General features: G+C 50.0%; 2 protein-coding genes across 30 annotated transcripts in view; one reads left to right on the plus strand and one right to left on the minus strand.

Annotated features, from left to right (window-relative positions):
• LOC115611963 (serine/threonine-protein kinase TNNI3K) overlaps positions 1–19,660 on the plus strand; it is a 57,710-nt gene extending 38,050 nt beyond the window's left edge. The window contains exons 18-25 of the mRNA XM_030495707.1: positions 1,815–1,867; positions 3,315–3,367; positions 4,590–4,722; positions 5,196–5,305; positions 10,228–10,287; positions 11,637–11,806; positions 13,391–13,470; positions 18,514–19,660. Of these exons, the coding sequence (XP_030351567.1) occupies positions 1,815–1,867; positions 3,315–3,367; positions 4,590–4,722; positions 5,196–5,305; positions 10,228–10,287; positions 11,637–11,806; positions 13,391–13,470; positions 18,514–18,590 (736 nt within the window). The 3' untranslated portion in view covers positions 18,591–19,660. The remainder of the gene's footprint in view (positions 1–1,814; positions 1,868–3,314; positions 3,368–4,589; positions 4,723–5,195; positions 5,306–10,227; positions 10,288–11,636; positions 11,807–13,390; positions 13,471–18,513) is intronic.
• Positions 19,661–21,388: 1,728 nt separating this feature from the next.
• ERICH3 (glutamate rich 3) overlaps positions 21,389–22,359 on the minus strand; it is a 33,452-nt gene continuing 32,481 nt past the window's right edge. For all 29 annotated transcript variants that reach the window (XM_030494369.1, XM_030494370.1, XM_030494388.1 and 26 more), the window contains one exon: positions 21,389–22,161. In XM_030494369.1, coding sequence (XP_030350229.1) covers positions 22,090–22,161 — 72 coding nt within the window. In that variant the 3' untranslated portion in view covers positions 21,389–22,089. The remainder of the gene's footprint in view (positions 22,162–22,359) is intronic.

The raw sequence follows: 22,359 nt of genomic DNA on the forward strand, positions 1-22,359 counted from the left end.
TTTGGCTGAATTCAAAGGAAATTTTCTGTCAAATCCAGCAGTAACACACAATGCTGCTTCAGACCTTACCTCTGGCTGAGTATTTCATATCATATGGCAAAACCTACCGGCAGATTAGACTGAGCCCCTTACAAAACACACAAGAGAGGACATCTTGGACTAGATTCAATTTGGGTTATTTTGATGGACAGAGCTTCAGTCCTTTACTTCTCTACCCCTCTGTCAAGAAATAGCACAGAAGGGGAAGGACTGCTGCCAACAGCTTTAACTTCAGGTTCCACTGCCCAGCCAAAAGCCACGGAATAGGACCGGTATTAGGAGAAAGATAGATTTTCAGATTAAGGTTTTGTACGATAGCAGAGCTGGCAAAAGGAAGGGATGATCTACTCCAACAGTTCCCTTGTGTCTATTTGCTCTTTTTCTCTATACTCTTGGCAAAATAACTATAATCTGAATCATCTCTCCAGAATTAACTGGTGCATTTAAGTTAAAACAGGTGTTGCCAAAGGGTGTAATTGGTCTGTATCGCAGAGACCCGCAAGGAAAGCACAGAGTGAGTGTGACATGCTGCAAACCGTGCATTGCTCCCCCTCTAGTGACCAGTCTGAGCATAAACCTGGCAGGCAGGACTGGAAGCTCCCTGTTCTCCTGTGTTTGCTGTCAGGGAAATGACCGTTTGGGTTTGGTGTCAGCAGGGCATGCAGGTCACCGAAATTCGCCCTGGGAATTCTCCTTTCTACGTGCAGGTTTTGGACAGCTGAAGGTTGGCTCCTAGGATTTACTGTCATTATAACGCAGACCAGCTTAGAGGATAAATTCCAGGTGGAACACTTCAGTTAGGTCAGTCAGTTACTTACAAGGGAAAATGTCATTTTCTTTGCACAGCACACAATGAAATGTCTGATTCCATCTTAATTCAGGACAAAATTGGAAGTTGCAGTCTTGAACATTCCTGGCAATACCAGGGCTTATTCCCAGCCCACTGCTAAATGAGTTTACTGCCAAGACCCTTATGGCTTATCTTTTCTTTGGACATTAACCTAGTCTCTAGTTGTATATTATCCATTTTCTGCAACCATCTCTGTCCCAATGTCCTTTTTTAATTAGTCCAGCACTTCTGCATGTGCAGCTTCTGGGTAATCTGAGCAGGAAGCCCTTGAGTTCCTGCTCATTCCTGCGTGGTTGTGTTCTCAGGTAGTTGATCAATAGTTTATTTCTAGCAGCACATACTGTTTCAAACATGAATTTCCAAGTCAAGAGGCCGCATTTCCAAATGCCAACCCCATGTGAAGGATTCCTGAGCTGATTGCAGGTGAGCAGGTACAGCTATACCAAACACATACCATAGTCCTGCATGAGATCTGTCCTTCCCTTCTTCCTGTTGGCATCAATTAGGAATTACCAGTATGAATTTACACTTGCAAAAGCTTTAAAAGAGAAAAGATTGTAATTTCATTTAGAGGCCATCCCTGTTTGTATTCAAATGTCACCTTTTTCACCTCATCACTGGGATTCAGTGCACACACAGAATAAAGCTGTTACACTTGATCTGTAACTAATTACAGACATTCTTGTGCTCTAGTATTGATTCAGAACGGATGTTCTCATTTGTGAAGCTACTGGGTTTGCCTCCTTGGAGTTCATGTGTACTTTATTACAGTAAATATGAGATGTAGTTCAAAGTGGTTTATCTATAGACCTTTATCTACTTAAGCAGGTGATTTGAACCCCACAAAAGCTCAGCTATGAACCAAAACCTGTGAAATTTTCACTACCTTTATGACACTATTAAACAATTCTGTATTCCCTCCCAGTCACAACATTCTGCTGTATGAGGACGGCCACGCGGTTGTTGCTGATTTTGGAGGTAAGGAGTTTTTATGAAACATTTAGAAATGAACCTCAGATTCTCTCTAACTAAACACGTGCTGGCTGAGGAAATGCTGAGGAGTTTGCTCCTTGTTTTGTTATTGTGAGAGGACACAAAAGGCTTTTAGAGATGAGAATACCCCCGGTTTTCATCTCATCTAAGCTATCCAGCCTGTGGAGTACCCCACCATTTACCTGAGCAGGAAGCCCAGGTGCTGGTGAGATGATGCGCTCAGTTTGAGTAGGTTCTAGTGGCAGGTTAAAGGAAGAAGTTGAGTGAAAATGCCTATAAGAGAAGATGTGTCCTCCTCACTCTCAGCTAGTGCTCAGGATCTGAGGGTGGTGTCAGTGACATGGGTTAGTGATGGCCTTGGCAGTGCTGGGGAATGATTTGGCTTCATGATCTTAAAGGTCTTTTCCAACCCGGCTGATTCTATGAGTCTATGGTGGTGCAGGTCTGCCTGCTGGCAGCCGAGCCCTGTGGCTACAGGACCAGTTTCTTCCACTCTAGTTGCCAGAGCAGAATGCAGCTCATCCCTTCAGTCACAGACCCCAGTAATTCTGTGTCCAAACCAGAGCAGGCTGCACTGTAAGAACCTGTACTTCGTGACCTGTCCTGGTGTTTGTCAGCCAAACTCTACAGAATGCGGTAATGTTGGTGCAAGGGGGGAGTGCAGGGAGCTGAGTTTGACCCAGCTCCTCAGAACTACTTTAGACTTGGCCATTGCCACCATGCATGTCACCACATATGTGACCAGCAGAGATACATGAACATCTGCTTAACAAAGGAGGAGGGTGGTGGCAGCAGCACCGTGCCTGTGATGGACCCAGGGCTGACCCAGCCCTGCTGTTATCAGCCCTGCCGAGGCAAGGAGGAGCTGCTCATCTGGGGCGATGCTGGCAATACTCTTGTTCGTGCACATGCATGCTGAAGTGTATTCTTCCGGTATGGTGAAGGCATCTAAGTCCTGCTCAGGGACTGATTCATGTATCACAACATGTGGCACATGCCGCCACCTCCACCATGTTCATGCAGGATCTCTCATTTTCAAGTGGGAAGCTTTTCCGACACTAAATGAGATTGATGGGTGCCTGTGGCTCGTTGTAAAGCAGGGCTCAGTGACAGTCTGTTGTCAGCCTAGGTGCGGTTATAGTAACCCACACAAATAGCCATGAGGTGACACTGAGCTGGACCCTCAGCTGCTGTCAACTGCTGCTAACATTGATGGAGCTTTGATGCCAGAGCTCAATCTGGTGTGTGGGTTGCAGGAACCTCATTGTCTATACACAGCCTGGTTGGAAAACTGCTATCACTGTTCTCCTGGACAAAATAAACCCAGATTACTTACTAAAAACACCCACTTTTTACTAACGCTTTTGTATCACAAGTTCTGTCTGCATTGGCTTGACAGTAATTTGTCTTGTTGTTGTTCTGTGTGTTTCAGAATCTAGATTTTTGCAGTCGCTGGATGAAGACAACATGACAAAACAACCTGGGGTTTGTTTCTTGCTTTGTTCCACATCATTAGTACAAAACATACAGGCAAACTCAGTTCAGGAGCAAATGACATCCGAAGCATTTGTGCTGGAAAAGATGAACCCATATAGCTTTTTATCTCTCTTAATGTTTCTTTGTGGGCTTTTTTTTCCATTTAAACCTCTTTACTAGCAGAGATGAGTGAATATAGAATATCTGCAACTGAAAACAATGCTTTATAGGGTTGTCTTTGGAGCTCTATTGCCCCCCAAACCCTTAGAGAAGTGTCATTTGTTAATCCACCCATGCCACTCACACACAGGGTGCTGGCAGGTGCTTCCTATTCCTAACAGGGAATTAGTTATTCCACACTGCTTTTCTTCTCTCCATTACAATCCTATTGCTCAGAGTCAGCTTGACAAGACAGTATTGTTCTCATGAGTTTCAGACCAGATGCGTTCTGTGCATCACCCCATGGTCACGAAGTTTGCACCATCATAACGACTGATGGTGGAATCGGCTGGAGATGCCAGACCAGGGGCTGACAACCACCTTTCCACCACTGGTGATGGGCACTGGCTGGTGAGGAGTGGGCACTGCTGCGGCAGAGCTGGGTGCCACCACGCTGTGATGGAGCCCACTGAGAAGGTCTGTGCTGTGAGGAGGAACCTGCACCAGCACCCTGAGCCCAGCACCCTGAACCCGTCATCCTGAACCCATGACCCTGTACCCATCACCCCAAACCCATCACCCTGTACCCGTCACCCTGGTCAGAGGCTGGTTGCTTGTGAGGCAGCCTCAGGACAGGGCTTCTGCAGCATCAGGGGGATCCCAGGGGAGAAGGCACCAGCCCAATGCAGCTGTAGCCAGTTTCTCCATCTTCTAGCTCCTAGCAGCTGATTGGTGTTACATGGCATTGTCAGACCTTACAATGTGGTCTCCAGACCTTGATGCTGGGTGTCCTGCTTTTAGTCTTGCACTGCTCTCATTTTTAAAGCCTGATCACTCCGGCTTTATGGTTGAGACAGCTGCTGTGCTAATGCTGTTCTGTGTGATGTGCAGTAGTGTGCTGCCCAGGCTTTGCAAGCTGGGTGAAAATGTTTCCTGGCAAATTTACCAGTTATTTGATGGAGCAATGAAGGCAAGGAAGTAAAGAAAGGGAAAACCCATACAAATACAGGCAAAGATGCACACATGAGGAAGTAAACACTAACGTGTACTATTGATGTTTCCTGATGCACAGAACCTACGCTGGATGGCCCCTGAGGTGTTCACCCAGTGTACGAGGTACACCATAAAAGCTGATGTTTTCAGCTATGCCTTGTGCCTCTGGGAGCTGTTAACCGGTGAAATCCCATTTGCTCACCTCAAACCAGGTAAGACGCTTTTCCAGCCTAGGTGGTTCTGTGATTCTTAGACTGGGGTTGTTTTAGGAGACCTGGGTCTGTTACCAGTTTACCCACAAGTGGAGTATACCCATCACCCTGTCCTAATAATAAAGATACTTTTTTTGAAGTGAGTAGAACATTAACTCATTTTACCACCCAAAGGCCTTTTTTGCGTGGGGGTGTTTTTTCTTTTGGGTTTAAGCACAGTCAGGTTCTCTTTACCCATGCCCAGGCTTAACAGCACCATGTTTCCCACCAGGGCTGTGGGCTGCCTTAGCTGTCTCTACAAACAGTGTGTGCTGGGAAGCCTCTTTATGCCCCAAGCCTTCCCGTGCAGCCTGGTGGCTCCATGTCCCTGTGCCTGTAGGTGGGGTGTTTCAGTGGTACCATGCGTGTCCCTGGCTTTGTGTGCTGACCACAGTGTCTGTGGCTGACCACATGGGTCTGTGTCTGTTCTTCAGCAGCGGCAGCTGCGGACATGGCATACCACCACATCCGCCCGCCCATCGGGTACTCCATCCCCAAGCCCATCTCCACGCTGCTGATGAGGGGCTGGAACGCCTGTCCCGAGGTGAGTGCTCACAGGGGTGCTGGGGCAGCCACCCCTGACTGCCCAGAGCCAGGGGGCAAGGGCCATGCAGGGAACAAGTTAGTTCTTGCTGTGACATGATGTACCTGTTGGAAACACTGGCAGCCGTCTGCTCTGTGATCACACTGCTGCTCAGCAGCACTGCTGTTGGTTTGGGATGCATTTTACATTGCTCAGGGAAGTGGGAGAGCACTGCTAATCCTAACCTGGACCTCTCCTATTCCAGGGCCAGGCTGGATGGACTCTTGGGTGACGTGGTTTAGTGCGAGGTGTTCCTGCCCATGGCAGGGGGGTTGGAACTGGATGATCTTTCGGTCCTTTCCAACCCTAACTATTCTATGATCTATCTAAACTCTTTATGGCTCTTCCTATTATTTCAATTTTTCCCCCATATGATATTGAATTTAATTTCCAGAGGCTTAAAATAGTGAACACAATGAGTATTTTTCCCCAGCTGAGAATTTTCCCCTGGGACTGATTAATGCTGCTACAGATAAACTCAGATATGTGCTGCAATTAGTAGTCTCTCCTTTAGGATAGAAAGTAACTGTTCTGTGAATGTCAAAACGTGTGTTGCATTGGCTGGAATTCCTGTCTTTTGGAGCCCAGCAATGCCTGCAGGACAGGAGCCTGAGTTGACCAGGAGCTGTTGCAGTCAGGGTGTTGTTGATGGCTGGAGAAGTCCATCTGATTATCCCTACTAACTCAATAGCAACAGCATTAAAGAAAATAAAACACACAAGTGTTCCCTTCTGAGGTTATGAAATCAGAGTTAAAGGAAGATTGGTTTGTGTTGGCTCCTGCAGCCTGTTGCTATTTCTGCACTAAAGGAAACATGAACTAACTAAAGCAAGATTGCAAAAACCTCATCATTCTCGTAGTGGCCACAGCAGGATTTAATGGTGTTTGAGAGCATCCAGGGTAGAGGTAGGTAGCCCTCCCCTAACAGGTCTTTCTATCCCTGTCCTTATAGTGAGGGTCAGATCTCCCAAAGGCTGCACTTTGCTGATGCTGCATCCCAGCTGTAACTCCTGCCTGGCTGGGTTCTGCACAGGTCTGTGTGTGTGCACATGAAAATGATGCAGATTTTGGACCCTGTGTATTACTGCTCTGGCATTTGTAGAGCACAAGAATGATGAGGTTGTCCCTAACTCCTGGGCTTTGGCAGTGTTCCCTGGGGATGGAAAATAGAAAGCAGCCAGATGAATGTCATCTCCGTGAAGCATCTCTCGCACAGAGGGCTATGGAGATGGGCTGGTCCTTTATATGCTTCTGTGTGCCAGCCAGGCAGGGGAACCTGGTGGTCCATCAATCACACCATCCTTGTGTGTGCCACGGCAGCAATTCCCCAGGCACATGGCTCTGAACTGCCTGAGATACATCCTCCAGAGCCTGGGAATTCAGTTTGCTTAGAAAGTGTTCCACAGAGTGGGATACTGCTCTGTGGAGCACACTGCAGGGAAGGCTTCGGGTTTGGAATCTGGTTGGGTTCTGGTGCTCTTCTGGTTGTTAACTGATTGTTAATCGAACACTGTGGAAGCCTCATTTCTGATGAATGGGAATGGATTTGGGAACCTGTGTCACTTCCTGGTGTTACACAGGCCTTGTTTCATGTTACAGCTTCATAGTACTGAACCAGATACTCGGACTTCGAATTTCCTACTGGAAACTGGGACCTGGATTTGGGCCCTGGAGTCCCTTGCCTAGTTAGCCTAGCACGGAAAGATGGGTTATCATGTGCCTGAACCTCCCCTTGTCCTGGGTACCTGAGAGCTTTCTTACCTGGTGTAGTGAACTAAAACACATGCTCAAGTGATCTACCAAGACAAGGAAAGAGGGAGGTTTATCTGACTTTAGGCAACCAATTGACCACAGAGAGCTTTGCCCCCTTCCTGTATTACTTACTGGTTATGTACATAATGTATCAGTGTGAGGGTTGTGGATTAAATGTGTATCATATCATAGAATCATATCTTGGACTGGTTTGGGCTGTGAAGGGACCTTAAAGCTCCTCCAGTCCCAACCCCCTGCCATGGGCAGGAACACCTTCCACTATTCTAAGTTACTGCAAGCCCTGTCCAACGTACCTGCAGCACAGGGCACAGCTGGTTTGTCTCATCGCTGGTTCATTTATTGTCATTAGTGTTTCCTGGGTTCTTGGATACGCTCTTGTCTGTGCACTGCAGGAGCTCATGTTAGGGCAGGGGGTGTTGGTTTGTTTCCCGCAACTATAAAGTAGTTGCTGATACTCATCAGCATGTAACTCGCATTCTGTTTAAATGTATTAAGAAGATGTCATATTAAATTGTTGACTTCAGCAAGCACAATGCAATGGATACAGTCACTGTATCTTGTCAGCATCTCCACAGCTCATTTAGCCCCAGTGAAAAGAAACTCTTCTCAGAATCCTAATGCACTTTGTTACTCATCAGTATCACTCCAGCACCACTTAATCTTGCTGATGTCTTAGAGCTGCGTGATAGAATTATAAGGCAATTGATGGTTCAATCGGCTTGAACTTTGCAGAAGATGTGGGCAAAAACTTACTAAAATGAGCTTTATTAAAGGTGTTTTGCTCCTGTTCTCAGAAACAAGGGGGTTCTGAGGGCCCTGGAGTAGGTTCAGGAGGGCTGCTGGGCAGTGGGAGATGAAGCGGAGTCACCACCCGCTCGCCAGGTTTGCTGTGCAGCACATCCCGGGCAGTCCATAGGGATCCACTGAAACTCACTGCACATTGGCAGCAGCTCTTCCACAGAGTGTCACTCACCTAGTTTGTGTAAGTCCTGGACACAGGGGGGCTCCTGAGCCACTCGAGAGGGGACGGGATGCTGGTAGTGAAACACCAGAGTGAGCAAAACACCTACAGGCTTAAAGCATCCCCACATCGAGATGCATCTTAGAGCATCGCACTGTAGGTGCATCAACAAAGACGTTTATTTAAGAGAGATTATTTCTGAGGTGAAAATGGTGCATTCTGGGGCTCAGTGAGTGTTCAGAGGTCAGAATTCTCCAGGAGATTTGCTCAGTTTAAGGAAAAAAAAAAAAAGAGACAGAAGATGGAGTCTGTCTGTGTGGATCTTGCTGCATTCTAGGAAATGCCTCCAGGTTTGACAATTTATCCTTTTATCTGTCTTCAATTTCATTCAAGGTTCATCCCAACTGAAAACTAATTCCCATGGGTCATGTCACTGCACTATTTATCAGGTACTTCAACATCTGCTTTCCAGAAGCTTCTGACAGGAGTTGTTTCCAACGGCAAACTGATGGCTAGAAAATCAGACAGTGTCTCTCAACAGCATTTTTCATCAGCTATTGTAATTTTCAAGCTTTAATTGGAGTCAACATATTTGTCACAGGACCTGGGGCTGAGTTCCGTAAAGAAGATCAATATTGTTTTAGTTTTATTAAGTACAACTTTAATGTTACAGTCAGTTCTTCCATGGGCTCCAGTGGACTCTGATCAAGTTTCCCTGAAGGTGATGGAGCCTACCACATGCAATACCTGCAGTTTTTCTTGACCACTTTGTAGACTAGAGCTCAGGGGTACTCTAGTGTGATCATATGCTGCTTTATAACAGAATCCTTTAGAAAAGGAACCACTGAAATTGCCCCACAATCAAGTTTCTGTGCATTCATCCACTGGGATCTCCCTCCTTCCCATCAGCTTTCACCCAGCTGAAGAAGAGCCAGCCCTGAGGACTCCTTGTCCGTGTGAAGGACCCTGTGTTCAGAAGTATGTGGGCTGTCCCACTGCCACAAGGAGCACATGTCAGCTGGGACTCTCCTGTACACACCAATAAACCCACGTTTCTCCCTCCCTTTCCTATCCAACTGCAGACAAGGACAAAGCTATGGAGTTTAAAATGGACCCGTCATTTTCTTTCTCACCCTCTTGAGAAAGGAAAGCATTTAAGACCCAGTTTGCTACGGCACTTTCTCACAAAGGGCTGAAACCCAAAGCCTTATTTGTGTGTGTTGTCCCCCTGCTATCACTCATAGATATGAGCGCTGCAGGACCTTGTCCTAAAACTCTTATATTATGCCTACCTCTTGCAGGCAGTTTGGTTGAGGAAGATGCAGTGATGGGAATGAGGAGCTTGTTTAAGTCAATTAGGTATTCCCAGTCCTTCTCTGCCAAACACCATTGCATGCAATGCTTTAGTTAGGCCTGGACTCCCCTGGGGAGACCATGCTGTGAACTGGAACAGGGTGTGGAGCAGCACTAACAAGAAGTGTTTGTTGTTCCCCTCCATTCTGTGAAGCTGTGGCTGCCCCATCCCTGGCAGTGTTCAAGGCCAGGTTGGACACAGGGGCTTGGAGCAACCTGCTCTAGTGGAAGGTGTCCCTGCCCGTGGCAGGGGGTTGGGACTGGATGAGCTTTAAGCTCCCTTCCAACACAAACCAGTCTGGGATTCTGTAACGCACACAGAGATGGGAACACGTGTCCAGGGGTAGGTCGGGCAGGCAGTGGCAGACACTGCATGTGGGGTGATGCAGGTACAGCAACAAGGGAAGGAGGTGGTGGCCATAGGCACTTACAGTACAGGTCAGAAGCTCTTCACAGCTGCTGCTGTGTTCAATGTCCTGTTTATGGGCAGAGAGGAAGATACCTGATGTATAGGCAGAGACAGGAATGTATCAGTATTTTTGTCATCTTATGATCATTATTAGCTCAAATCTAACTTCTTCAGCAATAGAATGGTGCAGTTCAAGTTGTTATACACACACCTGCCAGGTTCGTAGCTTAGCACTGAGCTTGCCGCTCCCGTCAGGTTCCCAGCAGACTGAGAGCAACACCGTGGAACTCAAGGAAAGGGGAACAGGAGGGACCTGGGATCTTTCACGTAATCTATGGGCCAGCGTCATCTGTTTTAACACAGCTCTGCCTCTTCTTGTGTTCACAGGGGAGACCAGAGTTCTCAGAAGTAGTCACAAAACTAGAGGAGTGTCTGTGCAACATTGAGGTAAGGGAGAGTCTGTGTGTGAGCTGTGTGGTACAACTGGGGAGAGGAGCAGACGAGGGCAGAGCCTGCAGCCTTTTCACCCCATCACTACCCAGTGTGCTGGCTGGTGGAGGCACGCTGTCAGTAGTGGTTTATACGGGTGCTGGGAGGAGGAGGCAGGACCCACCTATTGCTGTGAGTACCAGGAGCTGCCTGGAGAGGTACACTGAAGGGAGAGCCCCCCAGTGCTGGGGCCACGCAGGATTTTATGACCCCATTCATCCCACCCCAGACTGCTCGGGTTAAAAAGAATCAAAGATAGACTGGCCAAGACCCTTGAGAGAAAGGTAAAACCAGACAGCATAAGAAGGAATGCAAAGGCAATTCCTGCTTTGGGCTGTGGCTATGACACAGATGCATGTATCAGCCTTCACCCTGATGTAAGATGAGTGGTCAAAGTGGTTGACTCAGGGCTGCAATTCCGGAAGTGGTATTTTCTCTGTGTGTTTGTGTGTGCATGTCAGTCTTTAAAAACAAACCAAACCAAAGAACTCCTTTTACAATGGATCACTGCTCTTGAGCTTAGTGGTCAGAGAAGACACCTGTAACCCACTGCATTCCTCATGCTCTGACTGCAGCAGGTTGCTCCAGGTGAGGTGGAAGCTTTTCAGTGCAGAAAAGCAGGTGAAGCGCTATATCACAAGGAACCATGTCACCTCATGGGAGACTGGGCTGCTATGGTACATGGGCAGCAGCGTGTGCAGGAAGACATCTGAGGCAAGAGCTTGTACATGAAAAGAAAAAGAGAAAGCGTTACTTAGCTGGGGAGTTAGACCTAAGCTGTGCTGTAGCCAGGGCACAGCCTCGTTTGAGAGGAGCCTTAAGGAACTTGGTGAACTCAGTTAAGCACTGCAGTCAATGACAAGTTTTCTCTCTCCACCTCCTCTATTTCCTCCCTTTTTTCATCTCCTCAGCTGGTCAAAGCCAGGAGGCTTTTGTGCACCAAACTTTGAAGGAAATGTAGAGACAGGACAAGGGGAATGGCTTTAACCTGCCAGAGGGGAGATTGAGATGAGCTCTGAGGCAGAAGCTCTTCCCTGTGAGGGTGCTGAGGCGCTGGCACAGGGTGCCCAGAGAAGCTGTGGCTGCCCCATCCCTGGCAGTGTTCAAGGCCAGGTTGGACACAGGGGCTTGGAGCAACCTGCTCTAGTGGAAGGTGTCTCTGCCTGTGGCAGGGGGTTGGAGCTGGATGATCTTAAGGTCCTTTCCAACAGAAACCATTCTGTGATTCTATGAAATGTGGGACACAATAAAGATGAAAGGCTTGTAAATACGTAACAACAATGCCTTGTTTTTGTCTTTAAACCCAGCTGATGTCTCCAGCCTCCAGCAACAGCAGCGGCTCTCTGTCCCCCTCCTCATCCTCAGACTGCCTGGTTGCTCGGGGAGGTCCCGGCCGCAGCCACGTCGCAGCGCTGCGGAGCCGCTTCGAGCTGGAATACGCCTTGAACGCGCGGGCATACGCCGTGTGGTCACAGAGGTAGGTACCGCCCGCGCCAGCGCTGAGCGGGGCCCTGCCTGCGCGGGGATGGATCCGCTCATCCCAGGGCTTCGCTGCTCATGTGCCTGGCACGGGCAGCAGGGCAGGGGACGTGGCTCGGGGGACGGCAGCAGCACAGACACAGCCCGGGACAGCCCTTCCGCAGCCTTTCCCCTCTGATCCATCCTTCCTAAAGACGTGTGTTAACGCAGCTGGGCAGCCCGAGCCGCAGGGCCTGTGCTGAGCTCCAGCCCGTGCACCAGGGGTACAGTCATAGCTGTGTGCGGGCAGAGAACCCCAGGAAGCTGAAGCAACAGCCTGTGTCCAGCTGTTGGAGCTGCATCAACAATCCGTGTTCTGCCGCTCGGCCGATTCACTGACCTGCCCTTCCCCTTTCATGGCTTCACATTCTTGAGGTTGGAAAGGCAGATTAGTCAGTTTTGCCAAGGAAAATACTTGAAGAGCAAGTGAAGATGATGGCACATTGCTTTGCAGTTGGTGGAATTCAGTAAACCTCATCCTGTTATCCTCTCAAAACTGCACAAGCAGACAATGAAAAGAATATCTTGGTGACTCCTCAATAGAAGCCATGAATACACCTGCAAGTTTAAATTATCTAGTGGGGACAGACCTTTGGGTTTTTATATCTTGGGAAATAAATAATATCCACAGGGTCTAATTCAGTTGATATAAAGTTCTGTTTAGTACTGTGCCTTCTGCCTGGACTGTGAAGAGCTGGAGAACTGTGGCTAATGGTGTTTTCAGTTAAAAGGCTTCTGAAGGTTTATGTGCACATGTGAAGTGAAGGCCAAAGGAAAAGAGCCTCTTTTTCAAGAACAACATTAAGGTGTGACTTTCATGAAGTGCTTAAATCTAGTAGGCCTTCTTTAGTCCCCAACCAAGGACCAGACAAGGTCTGATAGATCTGGGCTCTCCATCGTATCTAAACTGTCCTGAGGCACCTCTGTGTTGCACTGCTTCCTGTGCCAGTGGCTGCATCACTGCAACCACCATCCCTTCTTTATTCTTCTAATAGTTCCTTGGAAATAAATGAACAAAGGGCCACATGAGCCCAGTCTGGGCTCCTTGGGTTTGTGGGCACTGGGTTTCTGCCTTCCTGTGGTCTGAGGAGAGCTGGTAGAGGACAGTCCTGTACATGGCAGCTCCTTGGGACCAGGGATGAGCAAGCTCTTGGCAGGACAGTGGGTTTGGTCAAGGACTGGAAGATAATTCAGTGAACTTACTTGTGGGGATCTGTTAGCAGTGATGCATAAAACACACTACACTGATCTTGGATTGATGCCTAGAGTTGCTTCTAAAATGGCAACATACAAACAGTTATAAAGCCCCAGTCTATTTGAGGGATGTTACGCTGAGAATGGATGCAGTGTGAGCATGCATGTGAGCCATGTTCTTGCTTCATAACTTCTTGCTTTTTGGTTACTGCAAACGCCAGTGGTTGGACATCAGGCTGGTGTACTTCATGTTGGTCTTTTCCTTCCAACTCTGTAGAAAAAGTTCTTATGATCTGAGATGTGACCTGGTCGGTCTTATCTAAACTGACCACTCCTGTTTCATTTGCAGCACTGGGCAACACCCTTCTCAGAGCCTATCTTTGGATGACATGAGAAGAAACTTCCAGTACCCGCCGATCGACAAGAACGGTGAGTTGGTGCAGAACAGCCCTCAGCGTGGTTAACCCGCAATGCTGCTGCCTCCTGAGGCACCAGAACACCTCCTGAGAGAACTGGTGCTCAGTGCAGGGGCTGGATGGGGTGGGCTGGGGCTGTGGGGGTCACTCACCGCAGCACTGACACACAGGGGTTCACCCGCTGCGCCTGCTGTGTTTGCTGAGCCCGATGGCAGCACCATGGACCCACCTTGTGCCTGCCCCCATGCAGTGTGCTGGAGCTCAGGGGGAAGGCAGGGGGCCTGCAGACAGAGCAGCGCAAGAGGCATCTTCTGAAGCCACTGCTGGAGCCACCGCTGTGCCGAGCACTGCAGTTCACCAATGCAAAACCAGGCTCTGGTGCCCGCTTACAAAAGCACCACAGAGCAGGCAGGAGCCGAGGCTTTGGCACTGCCTGCACCAGCCACTTCTGTTCTAAAGCTGGGTACGGGTTTTGTTATAAACCCTTGTATCCAGACTTTGGGATGTGATGGACAAAGGAGCCAAACAATGGCAGGAGCTGCAAGCCTTACATGGCAGAGAATGACAGCAGCATCCTCAGCACCAGGAGCGGGGCTGGGCTCTGGCAGGCAGCACGCACAGGCAGGGACATGCACACCATGGGAGCAGCAGCAGGAAGGTGCCGCTGCTGCTGCGGGCAGGGGTGCTGTGCGATGTCTGCTCCTCCCAGGCACAGCTGCTGAGCATGTACAAGGAGACGCCTTTTCCTGTGTGTTCCAATGGCAGCCGTGTGGAGCAACTCCACCATCCTCACTGAGAGTCTTCTGCCATCCCCTGCCCTGGGGCCTCCCCACTCCTCTCCTGGTGCCCGTTCCCTTCTCTGCCACTTCCCAACCTGTTCCGTCATTAGGAGAATTCAGTGTTTTGTTCTACCAGAAGCATCTATCCAACACTCTGCATCTTTGCAGCTTTTCACGGGCCCCACCATGGCTCTTGCACTCCCTCCCTGCCTCTGAACAGAGCACATGGGGTGAGAAGAAGAGAAAACCTCCCCATGTGCTGTGTGCAACGCGAGAAGCAGCGCTGCTGTCACGAGCGGTGAGGTGCTGGCCTCTGAAACTGAAACAGAACAGAAGCTCTGTTGTTATTTCTCTGTACGTGACTGCAGAGCTGCAGGGAGCACGCAGGGAGCAGCTCCTCAGGCACAGATTTCATCAGGTACCCAGCACCTGGGAAACTCGGGGAGGAAGAAAACAAGAGTGAAACAGGAATGTTTAGTGAACCTCTCTGGTGAGAACATCCAGGCAAGGCTGGAGGGGGCTTCTCAGGTCTGTGTTAGAGAGGAACAAAAGGTAATGAAGGGCTCGTAGAGAAGAGACTCTCCAGGGCTGCATTTAAGCTGGGGGGTTGAGGAGGGCTTTGAGGCTCCACTCACAACACCTCAAGCTCTGTTTTCACACATACCTGTTCCTTGAATCACAGTTTCCACAGAGGGGACCAAAACATGTGAGCAAGGTTAGGGGTACCCTGAAGCCAGACCCCACAATGCTGGGCAGGGTACCGGGACCATAGTGCAGCACAGCTTGAGCACAGCACAGTAACAGCAACAGTAACAGCAGCAAGAGCCAGGCTGGCATGGAGGAAGGTGAAGATCCTGCCTGCTAGACACAACAGGACTGAGAAAGCTGCTCCTTGCCATGGACTCCACTGCAGCAGGGTTATGCAGCTCCAGGCTGCATCCTGCAGCATCTCGAGGAATGGCAGCATCACCATCTCTTGTTCAAAGCACCAATCCCAGCTGCTCGGGAGGTACCATGGCTCCAGCTGCATCCCAAGGCTCAAGATCCTGGCAGAGGGATCATCAAGCCATCACGACGCAGAGCAGCACACCAGAAGGCAAAAGCCCTGAGTTCCTTTTCATTAGAGTGCTTTATCTAATGATTGCAAATATTTGCACTCTGTTTATAGCACATAAGCCAATTTCACTGCTGCCACTCCCCATCCATGTCCATTATGATCTCTTTTCTTTGTTTGCTTTTTGCCTAATGATGTTTTCCATTATCCTCATGTGCACTTGCAGCCTGTGAACAACAGGGACTGCATTCACTGTTTTCCTTTCCCAGTAAGAGCCACCCCCAGCACCCCCTCCCATTCCTGAAAGAAACTTTGGGCCAGTAATGGTTTTCTCCATCGAGTGGATTCGAAAACAGAACTACAAGTAAGCACTTGGCTTCTTCAGTGAAAGCAAAGCACCTGCTCCTCACGGGCAGCATCACAAGCTGGGCGTTAACAGTGCCTTGAAAGCAGCCAGATGTGTGCTGCCCAAAGCAAGCTCTGCAGCCTCGAAATGCAAGATCGCTGTAAAAGAATTGGAGTTGGACTTTGGCTTCTCTTGCTCACTGCAGCTCTCAGTCCCTGGCACACAAGCTCATGATGCTGCTGCAATGGTCACCAAGGCTTCCCAGCTGCAAAGCTCACAGCACAAAGCTGTCCTGTGGCACAGGCAGTGCACGGACTCACGGAGCCCTTACCTGGTGGTGGTGGTGGTGATAGAATCATAGAATCATAGAATCGTAAGGGTTGGAAAGGACCTTAAGATCATCTAGTTCCAACCCCCCTGCCATGGGCAGGGACACCTTGCCCTAAACCACGTGGCTCAAGGCTCTGTCCAACCTGGCCTTGAACACCGCCAGGGATGGAGCATCCACAACCTCCCTGGGCAACCCATTCCAGTGCTTCACCACCCTCACTGTAAAGAACTTCTTCCTTCTATCTAATCTAAACTTCCTCTGTTTAAGTTTGAACCCATTACCCCTTGTCCTACCACTACAGTCCCTAAGGAAGAGTCCCTCCCCAGCATCCTTGTAGACCCCCTTCAGATACTGGAAGGCTGCTATGAGGTCTCCACGCAGCCTTCTCTTCTCCAGGCTGAACAGCCCCAACTTTCTCAGCCTGTCTTCATATGGGAGGTGCTCCAGCCCTCTTATCATCCTCGTGGCCCTCCTCTGGACTCGCTCCAACAGCTCCATGTCCTTTTTATGTTGAGGACACCAGAACTGTACGCAGTACTCCAAGTGGGGTCTCACAAGAGCAGAGTAGAGGGGCAGGATCACCTCCTTCGACCTGCTGGTCACGCTTCTTTTGATGCAGCCCAGGATGCGGTTGGTTTCTGGGCTGCAAGCGCACACTGCCGGCTCATGTTAAGCTTCTCGTCAACCAACACCCCCAAGTCCTTTTCTGCAGGGCTGCTCTGAATCTCTTCTCTGTCCAACCTGTAGCAGTGCCTGGGGTTGCCCCGACCCAGGTGTAGGACCTTGCACTTGGCTTGGTTAAACTTCATAAGGTTGGCATCGGCCCACCTCACAAGCGTGTCAAGGTCCCTCTGGATGGCATCCCTTCCCTCCAGCGTATCAACCGAACCACACAGCTTGGTGTCATCGGCAAACTTGCTGAGGGCGCACTCAATCCCACTGTCCATGTCACCGACAAAGATGTTGAACAGGACCGGTCCCAACACCGATCCCTGAGGGACACCACTCGTTACAGGTTTCCAACTGGACATCGAGCCATTTACCACAACTCTGCGTGCGGCCATTGAGCCAGTTTTTTATCCACCGAGTGGTCCATCTATCAAATTGATGTCTCTCCAATTTAGAGACAAGGATGTCATGCGGGACAGTGTCAAATGCTTTGCACAAGTCCAGGTAGATGACATCAACTGCTCTGCCGCTGTCCATCAGTTCCGTGGCTCCATCATAGAAGGCCACCAAATTGGTCAGGCAGGATTTCCCCTTAGTGAAGCCATGTTGGCTGTCACCAACCACCTCGTTGTTTTTCATGTGCCTTAGCATGTTTTCCAGGAGAAACTGTTCCAAGATTTTGCCAGGCACAGAGGTGAGACTGACTGGTGTGTAGTTCCCCGGGTCTTCCACCTTCCCCTTCTTGAAAATGGGGGTTAATGACGATGATGATGACGATGCAAGCCGCTGTGGTGCAGCATGGCATCATCCCTCTGCGCATGTGGAAGGGTGCCATCCAACCGGGAAGAGCTGCATCCCTGCAGGCAGGAAGGGTCCGGTCCCATGGGAGTGAACCAAGCCAAGCATCCTCATAGTTGCCCAAGGACACTGTGAATACTCCATCCCTGGAATTGTCCAAGGCAGGATATGAGTGAGAGTCCCCTAAGGAAAAACTTTGCTGCCGGCTTTCAAAGCATTGTGTGTTGTGACCAAACCGTTCCATGACCAGGAGATGAACCAGGACTGCTTATGGGTGGATTACGGTTTGGGGGTGCCATGGTCAGTCCTGTTGCAACTGCCAGAGCCTTATTTCTGTGCAGCTGAGTGGCTTTGTGTCTGGCAATAGGACTTCGGCATGCAGGAGCCCTGGCAATGGTTTCTAACCCTTCTGCCACCCCACCCTCACCCCAGAAAGTTTCTGGGTTCTGGATTCTCAGCTCTCCTGTTTCCTGAGCGTCTCTGTGCCTCTTGTACCATGCCAAGTTAGCAGGAGACCCGAGCTGGCTCCACGGGATTGTTGATATTAGTCCAGTAAAATCAGAGGAGTGGGAGCAGGTGACCAGTGGCTCCGTGCAAAGGGGAACCGGTTTCTTTGTCACTGTTGGAGCGTGCACTGGAGATACAGGGCTGGCGGGAGCGGTCACTTTCTGTTTGGTAGTGTCAGGAATTAAAATACCTTACAAACCCCGATCAGAATGCTCCATCAAAGCCCCCTGAAGCTCTAGCTGAAAGGGCAAAAGGTAATTTCTAATGGCAAATTTCCACTGTGCTATTAAAACATCGAGATTGGTGCTTTTATGTCAGTAACCGAAGCTGCTTTGTGTTGCTTATTGTGAATTCTTCACACGAGTGACAGGGTCTGTTTATTTCCGGTTTAAACTTCTCCTCAGCAGAGGATATTGAAGGGAAATGTGCAGCAAGGGAAAAGATATTGGCATGATCCTGCTCACCCCAAAACTGATGTGCATGTTACGTGGTTGAGGCTCTCACTGCAGGGAAGGCTGGAGGGGAGTTGCTGCTGTGCTGAGCCCCAGTGAACCTCTCTCTGTGTTCCACAGGCTACGTGTCGGACCCCATGAGTACCATGAGGTTTCACTCCTGCAGCAGCAGTGGCAGCTTCGAAGAAAGCAGCTGACAGCATGAAGTGTCCGTCTGCAGACAGACCCATCACAACGTCAGCATCAATCCAGGCTCCGGGTGCTGTGCTGAGGACCCCTCAACAGCTCCATGTGCTGGTGGCAAATGCCCCTGTCACAAGTCCTGCTTTAGCAGCTTTCTCTGCTGACCTGCTTGAGGGTTAGGGGGTTTTGGTGGTGGGCATTTTTTCTTTAACAAATGAATGTTAATGTTAAATGAGGGATTTAAAAGACGTGTAGATGTGGCACTGAGGGATACGGTTAATGGTGGACTTGGCAGGGCTGGGTTAACAGTTGGCCTCGATGATCTTGAAGGTCTTTTCCCACCTAAATGATTCTGTGATTCTAATGTCCACAAGGAAGGCTGCACTCGCATCTTGAGCTTTAATACTACGATGAGGTAAAAGTAAAAACACATCTGTTGCAGTCTCAGAGCTTTGAAGCAAGATGTTTTTAGCTGGGACTGCCTGAAGTTGAGGGGCTACTGGCCCCGTGCTGACTGGAAGGTGCTGGGAGCCACCGGTCTGTCCTGGCCAGGAAGAACAGCAGCTTGCTGCCCGCCACCACCCAGATCATGCAGAGCTGAAGATTTTCCTGCTGCCAGCTTCTGAACTAAATCAATCACAGAATCCCAGACTGGTTTTGGTTGAAGGGACCTTAAAGCTCCTCCAGCTCCAACCGCTGCCACGGGCAGGGACACCTTCCACTAGAGCAGGTTGCTCCAAGCCCCTGTGTCCAACCTGGCCTTGAACACTGCCAGGGATGGGGCAGCCACAGCTTCTCTGGGCACCCTGTGCCAGCGCCTCAGCACCCTTACAGGGAAGAGCTTCTGCCTAAGAGCTCATCTCAATCTCCCCTCTGGCAGGTTAAAGCCATTCCCCCTTGTCCTGTTAACTTTCTGAGATCTGTTTTCTGTCTGAGCTCCCGCAATCCCAGACACATCCCATCTCATGTTCCGCACCATGGGCTCGCACAGCCCCAGCACAGCAGCCCCCGGCTGCAGCTCACCAGAGCCTGGTCCTTGGGTGCTTTGTACTTGCTGAGAATAAAGGTATTCAGGTGGCCACATTAACTGCTCTCTTCCAGCCGTCGGTGTTTTCTTACCCACTTGCTTGTTTTGATTGGAGTGATTATTTTTGACAAACAGTGTAACCTTCCACCCAGGCCTTTGCTTACAAGAAGCCACAGGAACCCACAACAAACTTTAAACCACAAGGGAAATTTTTAGAACTGTGCCACAAATAACCTCAACACAGGGCACAGTGCAGTTTGGCCTCAAAGCAGACCTGCCGCAGGATGCTCTCTGGAGCCTGCTGAGCACCACACACGGGCTGGGCCACAGCACCTCTGGTTGCTGGACAGTAAACATAATAAATATAAACTAAAGACATCCCAAACAGGTCGGGGGGGTGGGGAGGGGAAGCTGAACACTGGTTCCAGAGGCAGCTGATGGAGTTCATTGCACTGGGGCTATTTGTCAGATGAGCAAGGTCTAGCTGGAAGCCCATCTTTAACAGCCACCCCAGCAGCAGCAGGGCCATTCACTGAAACTGCCAAATTCAGCTCAATTCTGTACCTGGTTCCAGCCCTCTGGCCACATTAGATGTCAGCTCCATTGAAGGACGTGGACACACAAACATGCCCCAGCACAGCTCCAGATTACATCCCTCAGCGAGCTGCCAGTGGCTTCACCAGCACAGAACAGGGGAGGGAGAAGGTGAGCATGGGAGCAAGGGAACCATCTGGTCCATGTCAGGGGAAAAGGTGGGATGGGGCAAGGGCTGCTTCATATCACAGATCAAAGCTCACCCACACCTGCCCTGTATGTGAGAGAAGAGAACAAAGCACAAGAGAGAACAGATCATCCCATCAATATGATCTCAGAAATCATGGAGTGTTCTGGGGAAAGTGGATTTTTTTTCTCCCAGTCTATAAAACCAGAGTATTTGGAATGGGAGAGCGGGTTAGAACAGTACAAGAAGTTGTACAATTGGCATGTTCCAAACCAAAGGATTCATTCCCATAATGGTTAAAATCACACACACGAGTGTCTTTTATAAATATGTCAAGTATTCTGAATAATGAATTGTCAGCTTCCCAGTTCCTCCCAAGCACTGCAGCACCGTGTGCCTGGTGCCTACCACCAAGGAATCAAACCTCTTGTGTTTTCATCCTGCGTTCAATAAAGCAGCTCAATGTCAGATACAGCAGTGTGGCTCACAACATGCCCAAATACAGCCTTAGTTTTAGTCCTGACCCTTCCAGAGAACCCCTGCAAAGGCAAATTCCTGCCCTCCTCTCTCTGCCCTTGCTCAGCTCCAACACTTGAATTGCAACCAAGTGTATGAACATGCTATTGTAAATGGTGCTGGTGCAGCCACGCTCGCAAGTCGCAGGCATCTGCTCTGCATGGGTACATGCATGATGCAGTTACAGCATTCAACTCAACATTAGCCATTGTGTTAGAAAGCAGAGATCAGTATTGAAGACCAGGCCCTGCTTGACTGGCAAGAGTTACTCTTGAACAAGATTCAAGATATATCATTCTGTGGATTCATTGCAAAGAATGAAGGAACTGCACAGACTGGCCCAGAGACTTTGATACCCCAGGCGGATGTGCAGTGCCCCCCCTGGAGACAGCCCTTAGCACGACTTTCCATTCTGCACCCTTCACGCACCAGGAGACGCAACAGAGCTGGAATGGAGACTCCAGCAGTGGAGATCTGCAGCCAGCTTCACGCTGCTGCCCACCCAGCACAGCCCCACGGGCCAAGGAGTCACTCCTGACTGGCACAAGCAGAAGCAAAAGGTTTTATTCATTCGCAAACGCATGGTAGAGCTGCTCTTATCTAATGATCTTCAACACTGCCAAGTGCCAAGAATGCCTTGAAGCATGGACTAGCAGCAAGCCTGGACCCCGAGGACAGAGACACCCCCCACCCCGCAGCAGCCCAGCACCCCCCAAGCAAACACCGCATCCCGTGACCCCCGGCTGCTCTATGGAATCGGAGCATCCGCAGGTGCCCGTGGCTGCAGTGGGGACACAGCCCTGGCTCACAGCGAAGAGCCCGCAGTTCCGAACAGGAAATGACACACAGGGAAGAGCGGTCAGGACACAGACACAGCCACCGCCAAAGGCACTGGGTGCAGACACCTCCTGTGCCGTGAGCACGCACAGCACAGCCACGCTCAGCCTGCAGCGGCAGCGGTGCTGGGGGAGAAGGTTCAGCCAGTCCAGTATTTCCCTGTGTCTGGGGAAAAACAAGCACTGGAACAACCCTTGTGATTGTCGTCTTCGTCATTCCGAGGGTGTGCTGCTCCCTGGGCTGGCGGGTTCAGGCTTGCTTCGGTTGTCTGCTGCACATGGAGAAGCTGGTCTGGTAAAATGCGGCAGACTGTTGTAGTACTCGTGGAGTGAAATAAAGGAGGGAACATTCTAACCAGCACAAATCTACAGCGACTTGTGCCAGTGTTGCAGGAAGGAGCTGCAGAAAAAGCTTAGAGGCAGCTTTCTTGCCCCCCCTGGGGCTGTACTGGGGGCACAACAGCGGTGTCTGGGATTGCAGGATCCTATGGAACAGGGAGAAAAATGTCAGCTTACAGAAAACGTGCTGAAGTTTGAGCTACTGAGATGCTGCTGCAACATCTTCCTACAAGCTGATGTTGGAGTAACCAGAGAAGCCAAGTGCTGCCGCTGCGGCAGAGGAGCCAGGCAGGGGAGCAGGATGCTGGGCGTTGGGAGCTGCTCCACATGGCAACAGCTGAGGG

This window comes from Strigops habroptila, chromosome 8 (genome assembly GCF_004027225.2).
Source record: "Strigops habroptila isolate Jane chromosome 8, bStrHab1.2.pri, whole genome shotgun sequence".
NCBI lineage: Eukaryota > Metazoa > Chordata > Aves > Psittaciformes > Psittacidae > Strigops > Strigops habroptila.